Below are 21,007 nucleotides of genomic sequence, written 5' to 3'. Positions count from 1 at the left end.
CCGGGAATTGACTGGAAAGCCACTTTAGAGCGGTACGGGCCAAGTACTCGGGCTCCAAGGAAGGGTCATTTTTTTATATCCTCAACACAAGATCAAATTTTCCAACATGGGAAATTTGAAAATTATCATAAACTAAAAAAATTAACCAATGTGTAAGAAGAAAAAAAAAAAGATGAAAGGAAGATGTCGTCTGAAATATGGTCCTAAATACACATTGAAATCCACCATGGAATCCTCATGAGATGCCAGCAGAAGATTTTATCATAAGCCACTTCCCACAAGATAAACTTAGCTGCAAATCTGTCAGTAGACTTAAAAAATAGCAGCGCCTGTGTTGGGCAAAGAATATCACAGAAGCAGAAGTGTTCTGCAGGAAGAATGAGTGAAAGAACACTGATCTGACCAGTATTGGAGAAAAAAAACAGTATTTTTCTGAAGTACAAAAAGAAAAGTGACAACTTTTAACTTTAATGATTAGGAAATCTGCTTTTCCACTTTTCCTATCAAGGGAGATCTTGTAATTTTCCAAGCTCTTAAGCGATTAACCTTTAGAAAACAGTATGCATCATTATGGGGGCTCGTGTTCAGTGTAGCTCCATTTATTGCCCCTTTTCAAAGCTATGCTTCATTACGGGGAACACTTCCATGCTTCGTCTATCAGAAGCTCCATTTATCAAGCATATTCTGGCACATAGGCTGTAAGCTAATCATCATGGAAGCAACAGACCGAAACACGCCTTCCTAAACGTGCGCACACACACACACACACACACAGTCACTCACAAGGGAGTATTCTGTTCCTGGGCACCCACATTAACAGTGTCAGAGGGGAGGTTATAAATGATTCCCTGTGCAAAGCATCCTGTACCAGGTGAAAGGCTGTGTGCTCCAGGAGGCAGTAACTTATTAACAAGCCTCCAGAGCTACTGTGTTGAAATTTAACCTTCATTAGTGCCATTTCCTTAGAAACTCACACAAGGGGTCATTGCTGTGCTGACCCCAGAAGCTTCTGGGGTCAAGGTAACGGTAACGGCCAGAGCTGATACGTGGCTCAAACTTAGCCGGGTACAAAAGAAAACACTGCTGTGTGTGGCAGTAAGAGATCGAAGAGCTTTTGAGCAATTCTTCTTAGCATTCCCACCACATGACTAATCAGTGACACTCGTTACAGAAATCTTCAAAGTCAGGATCTACGGCCAAAGAACAAAACAGCTGCTAGATAAGGTCTGTATATTATTCTAAACCTGCCCACACTGGGAAAGGGATGCTCACCATGAAACACGCCTCCAATTTCGTGAACTTTAGTTTTTGTTGAAAACGACAGCATCGGGTTGTACAAAGGGGCACGCAGGTTGTTTTTTTTCTGTTCACGTGGCTGGGGGCTGTCTTGTGTGAAGTGGGACAGAAGCTTAAGCTGGGAACGGGCTTTCAGATCAGAGAAGGGGGACAAAAACAACAGCTGTCAGTCTGAGTGAGCTCTGGAAACCACTCTACTTCCTGTGTGTTCCGACCCTCCGGTGTCTGTTTTTATTTTCCTCTTCCTTCCCTGCAGCTCTGCTGTTCAGCCCCCCCCCCTCGCTCATCCTGCCTGGACCATGTGTACACACACACAGACACAACAGCCTTTGGGCTGAGGATCTCAGCCTTTACTCGTGCATGCGTTGGGACACAGTAAACCAGTCAAATCAGAATGCCATGGCGTCAAAAAGAAGCCAGGATCTTCTCTTATGAAATGACCAACTGATGCCGACCAACTCAAAATGGCAAACAGCCGATGTCATCAACATAAATGTTTATTTTGCTTCGATCCAGACGGGAGGATCAATATCAAGTCAAGCAGGAATGTCAGATATAACCAGAAATTGGGCACCGAGGGACTCAGTATTTGGGAAATGGAAGAATTGCCAATCAGAAGCTCAGCTTAAGAAATGTCATTCAAAGCAGAGAGACGATGTTTTAATGTTTTAAGGGATAGCAATTAAAAATTTTCTTTAAAAATTAAAAAAAAAAAAAAGATGTGGATTCGGCCCGGCCGTCTTTTCATAAACACGTAATGAGGACGGTAGTTTCTGACCAAATTGCACACCGAGTAAAGCTAGTAAAGTCTCCTCTGCCCACTGTCGCACTCTCTGCCAGCGGCAAGGAAGCAGAGCTCTACTCCGAGAGACCTCCTTCCCTTCGACTCTGTCAGGAAAGTCCAGGCGCACCTTAAACCCCATTCAGGAAACTGGTGCTGAAGACACGGCGACGTTTACTGACGGCTTGCAAGCCCATAAAATGTGCTGGATTAACCGCAGCTGGTGCGTTAGAGTAACAACGTCAGTGGGTTTGCTGGGCGGCGTTCACAGGACAGACGGACTCACAGTACAATGGTACAATCCAAGGTGTGGAGGAAGACTGCAGATTTACACGAGTTAGGGATGGCTGGGGAGCAATCCGCAGAGAGTTCGGAAGACCTGCAGAGTCCCAGATCATCAGCTCAAACAACCGTCCATAGTAACTATGTTATGTGCAGTTATGTTATCGTGTTACTGGGAGGGAACGGTCGAGAGCAAACCAGGAACCACCGAGGCACTGGCCTGCCGTGAACCGGAAGCTGCAGAAACAGCAGTGCCAACATCGAGATTCAAGCGAGTTTCACATCACCGCGGACTGACAGGATGTCATCTGAGAGAAAAGCTAAAAGCTGAACTACAGTATGTACAAAGAAAAAGTTTGTGTTGGAGGAATGTTTTATTGGTGGCTAAAGCAAAGAGTGAGTTCTGTTTGGAACAAGGTGAGGTCTTTTATCCCATTAAACCTGTACTGACTGGTGGCAGCATCATGCTCTGGGTCTCCTTTTGCTGCCAGTGGAACAGGTACGATACACAAATATGCTTCCTGATGATTATATATATTCAAAAAGAAGATTCTGGTCAATGTGCGACTTGTTCAATCACATTTAACTAAATATTAGACGCGTTGCAAACATCGGCTTCAAAGTCGAATGGTGTGTAAAACCAGACGGTATAAACGAGCATCGCTTTTTCCCACCAAAGCAGAGAAATAAGCACTGAACACGCACTGAACGAGCATCATTCCTTCACACGTTTGACATCATGGGTAACTCAGCTGTGGTCAAGCAGGCAGACAAGGATACCATCAAACCATGGATTTAGGCAACGTTTTAATTAAAACTGTGGTTTTTATGAATATCGTGACTTTGAGGGTATACGTATCATTTATAATAATTACTCTGAGTAACAATTAAACCTTCCGATGACTCGCAAGGATACTCATTTGATCCCAGACAAAGCAGACATCAAATGTTTTGTTTTTGTCCTGTGACAAAAATCCAAAAATAGGTACTTACCCAAAAGTCCTATACTTACAGTGGCCACTTATGGGCTGTCCAGAAATAGCTTTTATGTGGACGATCCACATGTTGTTTTTCATATTTTACACTTAAATGGCGTCACATGAAGTCCTACTAAAGGAATGCACCGACACCACGACTAATAAAGGCATATTACAGCATTTCTATTAGCCTGAAATCCACAAAGATTTAGTGAAAAGAAAAATACAAAAGCAGTAATGGCTAAATGTTTAGGCAAGTGTCTCGTTGTCACAAAGTTAAATGCTGCCTTAAATACTTCTTCATCAAGACTAAAGTATGTGTTTTTTGTTGTTTTTTTTTCAAACTTTGTTTTTCTCTCAAAACTGCTGCGGCACCTTCTGCATCTGCCTTTCTGTCCTTGACACACATGCTCAGTCGTGGTAACCGGGGTCAGCCGTAATGTCACAGGAAGTTAAACCAGACGGGCTCTGGTATCATGGCTACCCGACAACGGAGCTCGAAAGTGTGGGAGCCTTTTAAGAAAACTAAAGACAAATGTGTGCAATTCAATATCAGCAAGGCAGAACTTGCCTTCCACGGCAGCACAACAACGATGCACAAACACCTGAAAAGGAAGCATGTTGTTGTGGCTGATTGTGAAGAGGGACCATCATCTTGGTAAGGAAACTGGCTAGTTAGCTGCTACAATTAGCGTAAACAGAGAGTTAACTTGCTACTTACTCATATTGATAGCTGTAAACGTTAACATTAGCAATGACGATTTGATTAATTAGCCTTAGCACACATATTTCATGTGTTTTCTGTAACGTTAGAACAGTGATGTGTTTGAAAAGGAACGCTAATGTTTTGTAACGTTACGTTTCAGTGCTAAAAAAGTACGTTCATCTTCAATGGACGGCTTTGGTACAAAGCTAGCTCAGCAACCAAAATGTCCTGACTGAGTCCATACTGAACATGTTGGTGTTATATTTGAGTCAGTGAGACCACAACTTTTTGTGAATAATTCCTTAGTTTCAGGTGCCTACCTCATTTGATTTAAATGACAAATGAAGGAAAGAAAAACCTAAAAAAAAAAAAACTTAAGTATTTATTTTTGTATGTTAAGCTGCACAGTTAAATAATTGTTTGTTGCAATAAGCTGCATATTTCATTAAATGGTTAATGAACTATGATATTAATTGTCTTTTTTTTTTAGTTAACGTATACCTTAAACACTCCAAGCTGAAAGCTAATGATGGTTATATAAGAGCAGCTGCATCCTGGTGCGATAAGCTGTATGTTTTACATTCAATATACATATGAAAAAAAAAATAATCGGCGATTAGTCGACTATTAAAAGAATCATTTGTGGCAGCCCTACTCTACAGGTTAAAATACAAAGTACGCGTGTGATGTGCTCGAGTTACTCCAATGTTTACTCAGAGAGTGGCAATTAGAAAGCTGGCAGGTGGAGCAGAGCTGTTGCGCGTAAACCGAATTAACCGATTCGACCAAGTATCCAGACTTTTAGAAGCTTTCCAGACTTTGCTGTGTGAGGTTTCCATTTTCGGGCCAGATGCTAAAGTTCTTGGTCCACAGATTCACAAAAATTCCAGTTGAGACTAAAAGCCCTTAATCTCAGGGTTCTCAATTCAGGCACTCTGAGCATGAGAGGACAGAACCATGACAAAAGGTGTGTTCCCAGGATGGTCCTCCTAAAGCTAAGAGGGCATTAAGCAGTTTACCGAAGTGACAGAAACCACAGACATGAGTCTCCAACTGCTGACTGGAGACATATGACTGGGGATCGGATCACTGCTGTGTTATTACCGGCAAAACTCAAGGCTGCAGAAAGTCGAGCCTCACAACCTCCGTGCCACACCAGCGACACGTTCTCGGACTTCATCAACTTTCACATCTCAGCTCCCTCACAAAATGATCGACACAGTCGAGAAAATGACTAAAATAGACGAATAGCTTGCACGATCCCTGCAGCCGAAAAAGACGACTGGCGAGGTGTAAAAAGGGAGCAGTTCACCACACACATGCAGCAAACATCACACACCCTGCCACCCAGCATTTATACTCACACGCACACACACACAACGGATGTTTTGAGTGCACTGCAATGCCAGGCAGTAGGGGCCCTGAATGAAAATATGCTGGTATAGAGATGTATCAAATGTTTGTCCACTCATGGCAGAAAAAAGACATGTTGATCCAAGATCTAACTGTGGCTTCTTCCTGAGAAAGAGGCCTGTGAGTTCCAGCCCAGTGACTGCTTAGCTTGGCACTTTCCCCCAGCAGCTCTAACTGAAGCCTCTGCACAGTTTTATGTCGTGTGCTGATGCCTGTAGCTCAATTTGGGTCTATGAAGGCTTTGTGCAGATGTCTGCCAGCTTAAAGACAAAAGTGGAACAGAACGAACATTACAAGGCTATTATGGTGAGAGCGGTGGCGAGGCAGTATGTTCTGCTGATATTTTACTGACAGGGAATTCAAAGCAGAACTAATCACCGACACAGGTTACTCTCTAATGCGGGAGGGGTTACTTCCAGTACAGATAGTTGCCATGCATCGCTACACTTTGCCTCGTCCCTAAATAGCACTTCTGCATCTTCCAGCTATCTGGTTTGGGTTTTTTTTTTAGGCCCACCACCCCCGATCAAAATTAGCAGCTAACAGGTGAAAAGCAGAAAAGTGCTAAAGCTGTTGCTGCTGTAAGGTTCGCACTTAAGGCTAAGGCTTGCCTCCAACTTTTAATCACCTGAGCTATGTTTGGCACAGCCTATCTTGAAGCCTGTATTCAGTCAAGCGCGCAACACTGGAATTCCTGGCGCCATTTTGACTCCTTTATACTTTTCAGAAGTTCTTCCTCAGTGAAAAAATACAAAATATACCACGGTACGCTGCCCTCTTGAAACCAACAGGCACATTTAGCCAACACCCAGCATTGCTAAGGAGGTTAGTGAGCCTTTTACTCGCCATATACTCGTTCAACTGCAAAAAACGAGCAAAAAAAACCCAAAAACACAAATGGTAACACACACATGAAATCGAACGCAAATCCTTAATTATCCCTCTCTGTCGTGGAAAACCTCGTCAATTGCGACTTCATTTCACAAATGTTTTCTCAAAGTCTTTCGAAATCGTAAAAATGAGCCCATCTAAGCTGTAAAGTGATGCTAGCAGTGAGCTTTTCATAAACGGAGGTTCGATGGGTCAGCTTGTACAAGGTGTGAGGCCCGGACACGGCCCCTTGTTAGCAGATAACAAGGGAACATTAGCTGACATGCTAATGAGGGTCATAGTTTGCAGCCTGAGGCTCTGAAACAACTATCAGTCATGTGGTCATTACTGAAGGATTTGGAGTTTCTTGTATGAGAAAAAAAAAAAAGAGCCCCAAAAACCTCACCGAGATAACCCTGACATACCAAAAGACAAATCTGTAAAAAACTAAAAGAAAAAGTAGCGCAGAAGGTGTGAAAAAAAATCCTTTCTTCCCACACACACACAGAGACAGAGGCAGGATTCACTCCTCTCCGCTCTGCGTCTGTGCTCCATGGAATTGAAGTTATGGCCTCTGGCTTCGACCCAAGTGCCCCACAATGCACTTTCTTCCACGCTGCTGTTTAATCAGCATCTTCTTGCTTCAGCAGCAACTCTTGGCGGTTGTTTACCAGCCCTGCCGGGATAATGAGCGTCCACCTCAATCCATCACTGTGACAGATGGCCCTAATTATAAAAGGTTATCATCTTAATGTACTTATGCTGTGGTGGTCATTTTCTTCACCCGCAATTTTGGTTGGTGTGATGTATGAACCATTATATTATCAGACAGAGTAACTTTTTCCCCTGCCTTGCTGCCTCTGCTTCCATCCTTAAGGATATTTCTTAGAACCGGCTGTCCTATTGCAAAGTATTGGCCTTTTTACTGTCTTTCTTGGACAATATAGATTCTTTTGTTCCCACTTCCTTCTGCTTCAAGCTCTATTGCATTCCTGGTTATCTAAGCAGTAAGTATTGATCATGTAGTGTTATATAGCAATGATATCTAAATAACTTCACTGTCCTGTACAGAGAATGTTTTTGGGTTCACATGTAGGCACAGACATTGAGTTTCTTACCCTAATGGCCCATCTTGATTCCCTGGCTCAATACACAGCTGCGTTAAGGCGGCTCTTGTTAACGAGCGTGCTAATTAGCCTGTTAGCTAGCTCATTTAACTAATCTAACAGTCTGTGGAGTCGCGTTACACTGTCGGACCTGAGCAGAACCCATGCGAACCTCAGGCGCAGTCCACCCAAATAAACAAACAAACAACAAAAACAAACAAACTCACAAGCCAATGAGAATGAACCACACATTAACCCCGCCCACATGAAACGTTTGTACCAGAACTGGAAACAAAAAGTCAGAGGGAGGTCCACTTTCACGCACACACACTGGAGTCGAGAGATGTTCCGGACCGGTGGGGTGTGAAAGCCCAAATGTCTGCAGAATTCCTTTAGGACTTCTTGCTGAGATTTTCTACCCAGCTCCTTAGTAAAATTTCCTGGACATCCGTGCGTGCGTGAGTCAACGTACGATATATATATATATATATGTGTGTGTGTGCTGGCAGGAATTCAACCTTTTGGCTAACCGGGGGCTCACACCAAAAGCGTCGTGAGGGGCCAGCTGCCAATAATTTTCAATGTATGCTGGCGTCGATGAGCGGCCGGCGTTGTGAGCTTCAAGAGTTGAAAAAGGCTCAACTTTATGCAAATGAGCAATGACGTGCCGCGACCACAGCCAATTAGGGCCGATCTGGATTCCGAAGGCAGAAAAAAAGCGGAAAATGGCGGAAAACGCCAGAACACAAACACAAAGAAGGCTGCCCAGAGTACAACCCATGGTGAAAGAGGGAATGTATGGATGGATTATTATATATATCTGCTAGTTGCTATACATATAAGCCCCGCCCCTTTGGCCACTTCCGGCTTCTCTGGCCGCTTCCGGCGGCAGAAGAAGTAGAGACGCATGCTGCTTTCTGCCCGCTACCCGCCACTATGGACACGTACAGATACACGCAGCACCCATATGAACAAAATACACAGCCCCATCTGCTATTCTCAATATGAAAACACAGGGACTTCCACCGTGTGATTTCTGCATCACACGCTGCCTCCCGCGCTCTCGACACCCCCGTTCCTCGCACCCTCTCCATGGCGTTTCCAGCCAGAAGAGCGCATCAGAAACAGAAAAGCCTCCCGCTGTGAATTGTTGGCGTGAGCAGCAGCTGCAGAAAGAGATCCCGTCAACCTGTCCGCACTTTCTCTTAACATCTCGGGTCAGAGCAAATGGCTGAGAAGTGAGACCGAAGCGCAGGGAACGGAGAACAAAAGCCCGCAGCGTCAAACGCCTAAAAGACCAATAACTTTATCCATTCACACAAATGATCAGTTTTAAGAAGTTTTACTTTTGCAATGCCTCCCCCCACCCCCCACCCCCACTTTCACAGTTCAGTAATGTTTATTTTCTCTCGCCTATATTTTAGAAGGTTGGTTTTATCTTTTGGGCACAAATCGAATTCCATACACACGTGTGGCTGCAGCTGGAAACAGAGTCTCTTTGACAGATGACTTCAGAGCGCCGCTGCAAAATGGCACCACAAGAAAGAAGAACTTGCACCATTAATATAAGGAACTGACATCATATTCTGAAGACGAGCTTTGTCATTAGGCACATTTTGTACAGTTAAACCAACTACCCAAACATCTGATTTGTTTGTTTTTTTCTTTAAAAAGGTGCCCCTGGATGATCTTGCAGCTGTATGATGACTGTTTCCTAATGACCCCTCCATACCTCCGTCCTCCCACTGTCCAAGCAGCAGGATATTGCTCAGTGGTACAGCAGGGTTATGGCTGCATGGAGGCATGTAGAGGCAGGCCAGGGACAAAGATTCAGAGAAGAATTAAAAAACAAGAGGCAGGAGGAGGCAGAGGAGCGATACGATCTTCCCGAGCACAGAGAGGGGGATTGTGTTCGCCGGCCAGACAATATATTAACATAACTCCTCATTCTTTCGCCCTACAGGAAACGCATTTTCATCTGGGGAAAAAAACCTGACACACGGGCTGAGATAAGAGGCGAAGATGAGCCAATCCTGTCGATGATCAACAAGCCGTACTTTCAGAAACTGAAAGGGAGCGGAGGAAGAAAATGTTTGAGAGACTTGGATGTGCTGCGCAAGTGTCTTGTGCTATAAACAGACCTTGGATCGGGGGAGTTAACCTTCTCGTGATAAAAACCAAGGCCATGCTCTGTCCATCATGTCAGACAACGAGGGCATAAACATAATCTTTTCCTACTTGGGTGTGTTTGGGTGATGCACAGCAGCAGAGAGGTTTTTTTTGGGCCGCCGGCATATAAAACCCCAGCGCTGACCGGGATTATAAAAAATTTTAATAAAAAAAAAGAGAGGGGGGCTACTGTAAAATTCAGGTGGCTCTATGCTTAGGTTAACCACACCAAAATAGCTGAGAAAGGAACTTCTTCTGCTTCAAAAAGAGGAGACAGAAAAGCTTTATCAGCAGCACATCTCTCTGCAGAGTCGCTCTAATCACAAGGTCCAGTGCATACGTGTCCACGGCGCACATATGTGTAGATCTATATATATCCATACCCTTCAATGCCTTTCATGCATCAGTCTAACCCCTGATGCTGCTGTAGTGACGAATAACTTTGCAGATTAAAAGAACTTACTGTTGTTAGACTTGAGATCCCGGTGGATGACGGGCACGATGGCCTCATTGTGCAGGTATAGCATCCCTCTGGCTATCTGCACGGCCCAGTTGACCAGGACATGCGGCGGGATGCGACGTCCCGCCAGCGCCCGGCTCAGCGGCCCACCTGAGGCGTACTCCATGATGAGGCACAGGTTGGGTTCTTGCAGGCAGACGCCCTTCAGGGCGATGATGTACGGGTGGGTGAGCATGGCAAACAAACGGGCCTCCTGCCTCACGTTCTGCGCCGTCACACTGATGTCCTCGTCTGGGTCTTGGCGGGCGGCCTTCACCGCCACCAGCTCACCTTTCCATGTACCTCGATACACCTTCCCAAAGCCCCCGACCCCGATCACCTCCTCCAGGCTGAGCTCCCGGAAATCCACCTCCTCGGGTTCAAACTCGCTCACCACAGCCTGGCTTAGCTCACCGACCACGGTGCTGCCAGGAAGTTTTGTGTATCCACTTGGCTTAAAGGAGCCATAGTTGGATGGGAAGATGCCCACCTTGTTGTTGACCTTACCTGCCCACCAACCCTCATCCCCTGATATCTCAGAGTCCAGAGAGAGGACCTCCACCAGGTCACCTTTACGCAAGGTGAGTTCATCTTTACAGGACGCCTCATAGTCAAATAAGGCTGTCCACACAGGGTTCGTGAAGTTCCCTTTTTGCGATTGGTCCAAATTTTTCCAGTTCGACAGAGAGCCACGACTGAATATGTTCTTCAGCGGCTCCATGGAGCCTCAAGCAGATGTTTTGACTGGATCAGATTTTGCACCCCAGGGGTCTGAAAATAAAGTACAAAGCAGTACTTTATTGCGCCTCGCTCCCTTTCCTGTCTTTCTTGTTGGATCATCAGGGACCAATGAAATGTGTTCAAAAACTGGACCAACAAGTGGGAAGAAGGAGAGGATTCAAAGACAACTGAGAGTCAGATGTCTTTCGTTTGTCTCGACATTAAATCCAAAGCTCTCCATTTCGGGAATGTGTTAACCACTTTTGTTTGACTCTTTCGAATCTTAGTTTCTCTCAGTTTGAGTGATGTGGTGTGTGGTTTGCCAACACATGGTTTAAGCAAAATATCTTCTCACCGGCTTATATTCAAAGGCTCTGGAATCACATCACTATGGCTGATTTAGCTCTTTCCTATCCTCATTCCAAACTACCACCTGTTGAGCTCTGATTTGAAAGAGTTGGTTTTCAGGACAAGAGCAAAATTGCCAAAAAGAGACTTTGCGAGACACTTTCAAATGCTGCTATTGCGACTCAGAATCGACAATTCCAAAACATTTAACGGTCCATCTAGAGTTTTCATGTATTTTTAGCCATTAAGTGCAGTTGCCACCACAAGCAGGAAGCGCTGAGAAGCGGAGAAGAATAGCAGGAAAGGAGCATTCAGTCCAGCCAACCAGTGTTTTACGAGTTTCAGCGGTGAACAGTTCGCATTATTAAGCCCAAATATCCAACAACTGCGTGTGAACGCAACATTGCGGTGCCCCTCCAGGAAATCCCGCATCCCCTTCCACTTGACTATCCATGCTCGCGGTATTACAAGGAGCACGTAGTGTGGCGAGCTTTCTCAAAACATAAAAACTTTGGAACAGCCGACTTTGTAACAGGAAGAGCTCTCCAAACCTGCTTGACTTTTCTCTCCAGAGAGGAAAACGAATAACAAACATTCAAAGAAACAAGTCCCGCTTGTTGCTGTTGGTAAAATCAGCGCGTTGTCTGGTCCACTTCGGCGCTCCTGTTGATACAGTCGGTATCCAAACGGCGTAGCAACTCCATCCTAACTTATAATTACATTCCTCTTCCTCGGTCAGCGCTCACTCGCAAGGTCCTCGAACCACTTCAACGTCGCTGCTTACAGGCAGTGCAGAGGGTGGGGTTTCAAAACTTTTTCTGTCCCAACAGGAAAGCAGTCAGATGACAGTTCCCGGTTAATGCCGACAAAATAAATGAGGCTTCCGTTTAGAACTTTCACAATAAAACGTGGACTAAAGCGCACTTTTTCGTTCTTTTATTTTTTAGTTTAGGAGGTGAGCTGTGTGTCAATGTCTAACTGGTCCCATACTAAATTAATCATGTGGTCAATGTCGAAATGAAATTCAGCTTGAAATAAGTTATTAGAGAAAGGTTATTAATCAAGAGAATACGGCTTTTGCCAGGGGCGGAGTCAAAGCTGGCCATTAAGGTGCAGTTATGCTAGCTGCATTGCTAAAATTGTGTTTTTGCCATAACTTCTGATACGAGCACAGCAAATAAAAAGTACACCACCATTCACAACAACAAGAAATTTAATGGATTTAATGGACTTTTATTCATTTCTTGGGACTTTTAATTTTCCAATAATCACATTTACTTCCTAGCTCTTTTAGCTATTTGCAGCAGAGCCTTTTGAAAGTGTAGAGGACCAAAACAACTAATCCACATGACCCTATTATCACTGTTTTTCAGAGTATGTCTACTGTAGTGTAGTTCTGTGGCACCATGACTGCTGGAAGGAAAGCAACTTCTAAGAGCTTTGGTAATATAGATGCTGCATGCTGTTGAGCAGCGCGTGGCTAATGAGTTTGTGTTCTCCTAATGTGAGACAATTCAGAAAGATTAACATCAGAATCTGCTTCTGTTCTCGTTTGATTTTTTAAGATTTTCACAAATATGGTTCCTCTTCTACATATATTCAGTCTTCTGTCAGCTAATATCACTTTTTTTGTATTCCAGCTGTTTCCCTGCTAAATTCTTTCCATTTTGCCTGAAAGCTGACAGAAAATACCCACATAAAGAGCAATATACAATAAGTGTTTGCCTTCCATATAAAGGCAAATCACTCACTCACTATTTATGAGAAATATGAGAAAGTATGATCACTATAGCCAGTGCTGCATCCAATGTGTCCGAGTCCATTTCTGCAAAGGAAGCAAACTGACTTACTCTGTATCATCTGTCGGATAAAAATTGGATTTCGAATAAGGGGAAATTTAGATGTTTTATTTTGAGTAATCTAATTTGCTGGAAAGTTTTATTACCGTGTTATGGAATCCATCCCACACAAGACACAACTATTTCTCAAGCTCGGAAAACATTATAAAAGAGAGGAACACTCTGAGAGCCTTCAAGGCCAGCGCCCTGTCTTGGAATTTCAGAGAAAAGGATGCAGATCCACACGTTGACAGAGGAATGATCACAAAACACCACAAAATGATCAACAATGCTGAAGAATTCCAGCTAAAGTCCTTGTACAGTTAGTAGCTCTTACTAACCATCTTTGTGGATCACTGTTATGTCTTTAAAAGAATACCTTAAGAATTCCAAAGAAAGTAATGATCATCCATGACCAAATTTAATGAGTTGCTCCTTTGTCACGATCTACCACTCCACTACATTATGGCCTGGTAATTTAGTCATATTCTTTATGATAGACATTAAGCATAACTGTCAGCCAACCCTACCTTATAATGTGGCACATCATGAATATGAATCTTTAGTCTTTGGGTTTATGAAAATATTTGCCACAGTACATATGAATAATTTATTACAGTGGAAGCAACAATTCATGATTTTGAGGAAGCATTTTGCATATCTCAGTTAAACGCAATTACCAAGATGAAAAGCCTTCCGAATAATCAAACAGAAACCCCTCCTCAAACAAATAAACACATCTACTGATCTCTACAAGGACCAAACACAAGAATAGGAGTACCCACGCACAGAAACAAACACAAAAAATCCTGGATCCAGACCAACATCAAATGTTATTCACTTCTAAGCCCCCCCCCCCAGTAAAATTCTCATGCAAATCCACCCATAACCTTTTGAATAATCCTGCTTACTTGCAAACAAACCATACTGAGAACATGAATATCTCATACAACATCTAACATGGTGGATTGGAGAAAGAATTAAAAGCTTAAGCATTTCTTTAAAATATCCAAAAGTACAGATTTGAAAGCACAACAAGCTGCGTCCCAGTGTGACCTCTGACTGAGACACAAAGATCCATTTTAGACATGCGGGATCCGAGCAGATCTTAAAAGGCTGTTAAAAAGATTCAGGGAAATCATTTTTCCCCTCATGTGTTCCCATGTCTCTGAAAGCTGCGGATAGCTTAAAAGACAGTGGCTTCATGGGAGGGGATGGGAATCAGAGGGCCACCTTTGGCCCCGTTGGCTGCTGTGTGGAAACAGTGTGCTTCCTTCTGATGGCTCGCCTTCCCCTCACTCCCCCTGCCCCACTGCTGCAGTTTGTTTGAACACCAATCCTAAAGTCAACCACCTACAGCCCGATCCCACCCTCCTCCGTCCCACACAGACACACAAACCCAATCCCCACCCTCCCCGCAGTCCGCTGAGTCAACGCTTGTGGAGGAAGGATGCAGTTGTTTTTTGCGATCTGGGATCCAAGTTGCTTGGCTGGGAGGTCGGGGGTGTAAAGGAAGGTCGTGGAATTTTCACAACAAAATGACTGTTTTAAAAATAAATAAAGAAGTAAGCGGAGTAAGAAGAGGAAAGAGGCTGGACACACACTCGGAGGGCCAAGTGTAACAGTTCTGAAAGTAAAGACACCGTGATGGTAACAATCGGCTCTCTGTGAACACCTTTCCACAGACCTGTACTGTCTTGCACTTATCTGATTCAAATACCAGGAGGAGGCCGCAGTGCTGACAATCATGGGACAGATCACCATAGGAAACTTCTATTTTGCAGCATTTTTGAACAGAAGCGCATCAAAAGGAGGCGCAACATCGAGTCAGGACAACAAAGCATGTGATTTACAGCTGTGATCGAGTTGTTGGCTAAAAGCGGCAGCTGGTTTCAAAGTTTGGGAGTTCTCGTTCCACCTTAAACCATTTCAGGCTTCACTTTCCAACATGGAAGACAAAAATCAAAACCGCACCTTTAATTGAAATATGAACTTTATTTCACCCATACAAAATAAAAAGAATGTTAAAAGTTTACAATACATTGTGAACTGTCCACAACCATTTCATAACAGACTGACACACATGGGAGCCCCTTCTCTGCTGTCATTTAAAACAATTTAAAAGAGGAGGACAAATTATGAAGATAACGGTGCAAAATTTGGAGGGGTGGGGGGTGGCCACAACAGAAATTGGAGAGGACAAAGAAAAGAAAAAAAACTTTAAAAACAAAGTTCTGGCCCACGAGCTGCGGTATGCTGTGTGCATCTCGTGGACGATTCAGGAGACTTTTAATGGTCGTATAAAATAATATACAAGCTCCAGCTGTCAAACTGACAGCATCAAAAACAACTAAATACAAATCATTAACCCGCTGATGTGGTTGAGTTCAGGGCTGCTGTTGAGGAGGTTTAAAGTTCTTTTGATAAAAACGGGAATTAAAAATAGAAACTAATTCGAAAAGAAAAATGACGTGGCTCGCCAGCCGACAATAAAAATACACCCGCTTCCTCGTTTTACGCCAGCCTGGCCGGCCAACGAGATGCGACACGAAGGTAATGTACAGCTCGCATCTCAACTCCAGCGAGGATAACGCGACAATGTAACACTTCAACGGTGAGACCATGACCTCATCCCCTTCGACAAGTGCTAACCACCTCCCAAAATCCTCCACAAATGGTTTGCCCCGAACTCGTCACAGCCGGTGTTTTGTCCTCGCGTGAGAATCAAAGGCTGGAATCAGGCGCTTTAACGACCATTTGCGAGAATTCTTCCAGCCAACCTGAGGGTCCGAGTAACTGATATGTTCGCTTCATATCTACTACGGAGAATTCAAGAAAAAGGAAAAAGACAAAAAGAAAAGAAAAGAAAAAAAAAACCCTGCTAGGAGGCAACACAAACCACTCTGATCCTGTCTGCAGGGTTCATGGCGAAAAACCGTGACGACTGCCATTTTCACTAGTCCAAAATCAAAGCAACTGACTTGTTAAAAAACATCCCCGATGAACTCTTTTCTACAATAAAATAATCCTTTAAAAAAAAAAAAAAAAGAAAAAAATATAGAGAAAAGAAAATTAAAACACATAATATACAACTTTTGTCTCTTACAGCTTGTTTTGTTAGTGGGCTGCAACGAAGAGTCTGTCCCTCCTCTGGTTAGAGCAGCCGCCAGATTGACTTTACAATTGGAAAATAATGTTGAAAGATTCTGTATGCGTGTGTGTGTGTGCGGGGGGGAGGGGATTGGAAAAAGAGGGGCGAAGGGGAGCTAAGAATCATAGTCTTCGTCGTCGTCGTCGTCCTCCTCTTTTTCGTGCGGCACAGGGGCTGGGGGAGGCGGCGCGTTGCTCATCATGGAAGGATGAGGGGCGAAGGCCATGCCGCCTGGAGGCTGAGCTGGAGCCAGGCTGCTCATCGACACCGTGTTGCCCATGTGCATGTACTGGGGGGGGGGCGTTTGAGCTGCAGGAACACAGGCAAGAATGTGAACCGGGTGTTACAGTCTCCTCCTTCAAAATCAAGTTAACTCTAAGGCAGTGCCACCTTTTGCCATCCTCCTCTGGCAGCTGGGTTACAAATATATATACTTTATACTGATAGGCACTGCATGGGAGCATCATAGGAAATATGAGCCATTAAGAACACATCTGACATCCGAGAGCACTACTGCGGGCCACTTTCATAGTACAAACTACAGTCATGTGAAAAAAGAAAGCACACACTTTGTCAGTTTAAAGGTTTCACATATCGGGACATAACTCAAAGTCTTACCAAGTCTTAGAAAATGGGGAATATACAGCAGCACATGGCATGCGTTACCTTGTGTCCTAACTGAACAAAATGTAGAAGCAGACTCTGGAAACATCTACTCTGTGATTTAAGAGCTGGTAGAAATCACCTTTAGCTGCAATAACTTCAACTAATAATTTCTCTGTGTGCCATCTCACATCATCGTGGAGGAATTTTGGCCCCCTTCTTCTTTACAGCGTTCCTTTTCAGACATTCTGTTGTAGATCTGCTGCTGTGCTTTGGGTCGGTTTCCTGTTGGATGGCTGAGTTTCGGCCAGTCTTTAGCTGTTTCAGAAGTCTATGCATACCTAAGCCATACTCCCATGTTCTTTTTAGAGAGAAGAAGCATTCTCTTGCAACCCTTCCAAACAAGCCACATTTGTTCGGCCTTTTTCCAATTGTGCTGCCGTGAACTTTAACATTTAACGTGCTAACTGAGGCCCGTGGAGTCTCAGATGAAGCAGCTTCTCTGAGCAATGCACTGTCTGATCTCGGGGTGAACTTGCTGGACCGTCCACTCCTGGGAAGACTGTCAACTGTCTGGAATGTTTTCCCTCTGATGAACAATCTTTCTCACTGTAGAATCATGGGCTCCACATAGTTTGGAGATTGTAGTCTGGAGCCCTTCTCGCAATTGGTTGTCAGAAATCACTGCTGGTGTCTTTCCTCCATGGCACTGTGTTAACACACACCTGGATGCTCCAGACCAGCAAACTGACAAAACACCTGCTTCCATAGAGGTGCGAGCACCTGCTCATGATCAGTTCATCTAATGTATTTGATGAGCAGCACCTGGACTTAGTTTGTCACATGCTGTTTCTGCATTTACTTTGTGTTCTGAGGCTGTATTTACATCATTTTTAATCCCCAGGGAGGACCAGAATTGGGTTCTTATCCATAAAAGTGTGTACTTTCTTTTCCACATGAATGTATATCCTCCCACTTGCATTAAAGTGATCTGTGCAGTGAACTTGGAACACTGCAAAAGATCTTCCCATTGATTCTAGTGGAGAAACAGCACCACTTAGTGGCCTTTTTGTTGTAAAGCCACCGACGAGACTTTTCTGGCCAGAAAACACTGCTTAACAAGGAGTGCAACCGATGGAAAATTCCCCCACAGGTGGAGAACTCCAATGGGTGGAAATCCACTAGAAAAGGACTTTGGACTCCATAAGTCTGTTTGAGTTACAGAAAAAGGCAAAATAAAAAGCCAATATGTTCAAAGTCGTTATGACTGCAGCGTGAAACTAAATTCTCAATGATTTGTTTAAAAAAACAGTGCTTTGGAATTACTTTTTTTATTTATTTACAACCTTTATTGGAAGCTAAATATATAGAGAGCAGCACTAAAATGTGCGATGATGGTTCGGGTTAGAAACACGCTGAATCCCTCTTTAATAGCCCTTCACTTACACTAACAAATACACTGGGCTGCCAGTTCTTCGGTGAAATTTACTGTGAGCGTGTAGGCGCAGTCTGGATAGCAGCGTCTTACCTGTGGAACCTGGATGCAGACTGCTGATTTGTGCTTGAATGAGAGCCGTCCTCCTCGTCCCCGTCTGTCTCGCTTTCTTCAGAGTCATCCTGTTGCCACAACAAGGGAACACAACTGTGAGCATTCGCAACCTCAAATAAGCCCACGCAAAGCGCCAACACTGCAGACAGCTGGAAGCCAGCCGGTCAGCCAATCCTCACCCACCTCCTGCTCCGACTCTGTTCCGGACAACTTCTTGTCCTTGCCTTTGGAGCCGGCCCCTCCGTTCTTGCGACCAGAACCTGGCCTTCGACCCCTGAAGAGGAAATATGATGATATGCGAAAGCAGTTGCTGTTTCAAACGAGATGCTTCGCGACCAACATAGACAATTAGCGGAGAAACCTTTCCGAAAGGTTGAAAAAAAACAAAAAAAAAAAACGCACTTCATACAGCTGTAATAAACAAATAAAAACAAACCAGAATGTCCAATTTTCACAACTTATGAACAAATAAAGAGCTAATCTACAACGATATCCTTAATATCAGCGTTAAAGTGACTCCAGAAGAGAACAGCATGACCAAATGTTTTGAACCGGTTACATTTTCCGTTTCCACGACTCCACCAGCCTCATCGACAAGGCTGACTCAAAATGTTTAAACATTAGGAGCCACAATTCAAACTCTCTCCCAAAGTTTCCGCAGGCAAATTAGTTGAGTGCCAGCATTTCATTTGACAGTCAATAGTGATGTTGTTCTCTACAATTCCTCAATAACTTCTCTGACTCTGCAGTGAGACACAAAAAAAAAAGTGTTCCTGCTCTTTAATTTGACTGTTTTTGGAATTTTGTGAAAAAGTCTCTCACTGGTGAGATTCGCCGTGTCAGCGCAGGTCTTGACCCATTAACTCCTCGACTGAAATACCTGCGTGAGACTTTTTCTCCTCCCCCCTCCGTGTGGTTCTCTTCCCCGTCGCCCTGCATGTCGGGCACCGTCGCCACCAGGTCTTTCAAGAAATCAAACTGTTGCTCCAGCTCAATGCATTGCTTTCTGCAAACAAATACAAACAGTTCTCAACCCGCCGCCTTCTCAACTGGCCTCGGCGTCGAGCCAAAAGTCAGCCTCGCGTCGAGCGGACAAAAAGATTACTGGAAATGTGGTAGAGATTCATTTCAATGGCATACACAGTCTGAATTAAACAGCAAGATTCCCTTGGATGCTGCAGCTTATTGATTGCCAAACATACTTGAAAATACAATGGATGTGGCAATGTGTTGTTAATCGGCTTAGCGGAGCCCGAGGAGTCTACATGCTCACATCAACTCCTACTTCATACTACTTGTATGTAGGTTACCGCTTATGTGCCGATATTAATCGATAAACACGAAAACAGTCATCTTTGTGAGCCTCATCCAACATCCTGATGTGTTAAAAACACTGCGGTTTCTTCAGTTTGGACCCAATTCTCTGGAGATTCTCCAGCGTGACCAGTTTCAGTCCTCCAACCCTGTTTTAAATCAAACACAGTGCCACAGATTTATACAGACGCACAGACTTACAGATGTGATGTTGTCATTGTCTTTGCATTTCTCGATTGGGTGACTTGACAGGCCTTCGTAAGCAATGACTCCAAAAAAAGCTCAAGGGCTCTAGCTGATGTCTCGGTGAAGGAAATTAGAAGACAGTGGGTTGAAGTGTATTATACAATATAACAAATTTCGCTGACAGGCACTAGTTTCTATGGCAACCCTACAGAACCTCCAAACCTAAAAACTGAGACTCAGGGACAGCAAAAAAAACATAAACAGCTTGCCAAAGCTTAACAGTGACACACTCATTGTAATAAACAGTACTAATGTCATTAACGTCATTGTCCATAAGATACACTACTAGAGAAGTTATGCATCTCATTGAGCTTATTGAGTATGACATACTCAGTAAGCTTATATCAAAGCTTATTGAGTATGTCATACTCAATAAGCTTTGATATAAGGAGTATTGGCAAGAAGGATACAAATAATAACAGGAACTGCTGCGGCAACTTTGCCTATTTCTTCATCTGTCTGCATAATCTTCTTAATCCTTGCCTAAAACGAGAAAAGGCATTATTTTTCATGTTAGTGAAAACAGTAACTCAACCGTTTCATCTCTTGTGTTACAAATAGGCTTTAAGGTGTTTTTCTTTTTTTTTTTTCCCCCAATCAAAACACAAGCTAACATCCGAATATAACACATTCAAGACCCGTGCAAAACATATGAAAATGCCACTCTGGTCAATCTGCGAACTGCTCATTAAGCAGTTCGGGTTCAAGAACAGATACTATTCTGTACACCGTTCCATTTATCTTAGCTCGATATGCTAAAAACAACGATATTAGCTTGCTAACTTATGTCGCACCATTGAAATGTGCCTTAGAAAGAACACCTTGCAAATTAAGTTAGCAAACTGATTCGAACGCGACGAGCTCTCGGTGATCTAGTTTCAATAAGATGGTAAATGGCTTGCGTTTCCTCGCTCACTTGTTTGCCATCTAGGCAACAATAGAGGCCGAATCCCACTTAAGCTAGCTACAGTGGCTAGCTTTCCATATTAGTTTGCTAATTTTAGCTAGTTCCAACGCCGGCTCGAGGAAAGTTTTCAACTTACCGGAGGGAATCTTGCATTGTATTTCTTCTTTTTGCTGGGCATAATTAAATAACCTGGGAGGCTAAAGTAAACTAATATATATATATATATATTTAG

At 43.7% G+C, this 21,007-nt stretch overlaps 2 protein-coding genes across 2 annotated transcripts in view; both read right to left on the bottom strand.

Annotated features, from left to right (window-relative positions):
* The window catches only part of LOC140282169 (mitogen-activated protein kinase kinase kinase 11), a 46,917-nt gene extending 34,933 nt beyond the window's left edge, over positions 1 to 11,984 (bottom strand). The window contains exon 1 of the mRNA XM_072376744.1: positions 10,064 to 11,984. Within this exon, the coding sequence (XP_072232845.1) occupies positions 10,064 to 10,820 (757 nt within the window). The 5' untranslated portion in view covers positions 10,821 to 11,984. The remainder of the gene's footprint in view (positions 1 to 10,063) is intronic.
* Positions 11,985 to 14,980: 2,996 nt separating this feature from the next.
* Positions 14,981 to 21,004, bottom strand: drap1 (DR1-associated protein 1 (negative cofactor 2 alpha)). Its single transcript, XM_072376839.1, is given in 8 exon segments — positions 14,981 to 16,454; positions 16,456 to 16,465; positions 18,288 to 18,376; positions 18,492 to 18,582; positions 19,189 to 19,314; positions 19,824 to 19,917; positions 20,279 to 20,351; positions 20,912 to 21,004. Coding segments are annotated over 8 exon segments (708 nt in total). The 5' UTR covers positions 20,954 to 21,004; the 3' UTR covers positions 14,981 to 16,271.
* Positions 21,005 to 21,007: the final 3 nt, after the last annotated feature.

Source organism: Leuresthes tenuis, unplaced genomic scaffold, assembly GCF_036924035.1.
Source record: "Leuresthes tenuis unplaced genomic scaffold, fLeuTen1.0.hap1 SCAF_22, whole genome shotgun sequence".
Lineage (NCBI taxonomy): Eukaryota > Metazoa > Chordata > Actinopteri > Atheriniformes > Atherinopsidae > Leuresthes > Leuresthes tenuis.
This window is presented reverse-complemented; position numbering and strand designations above follow the sequence as displayed.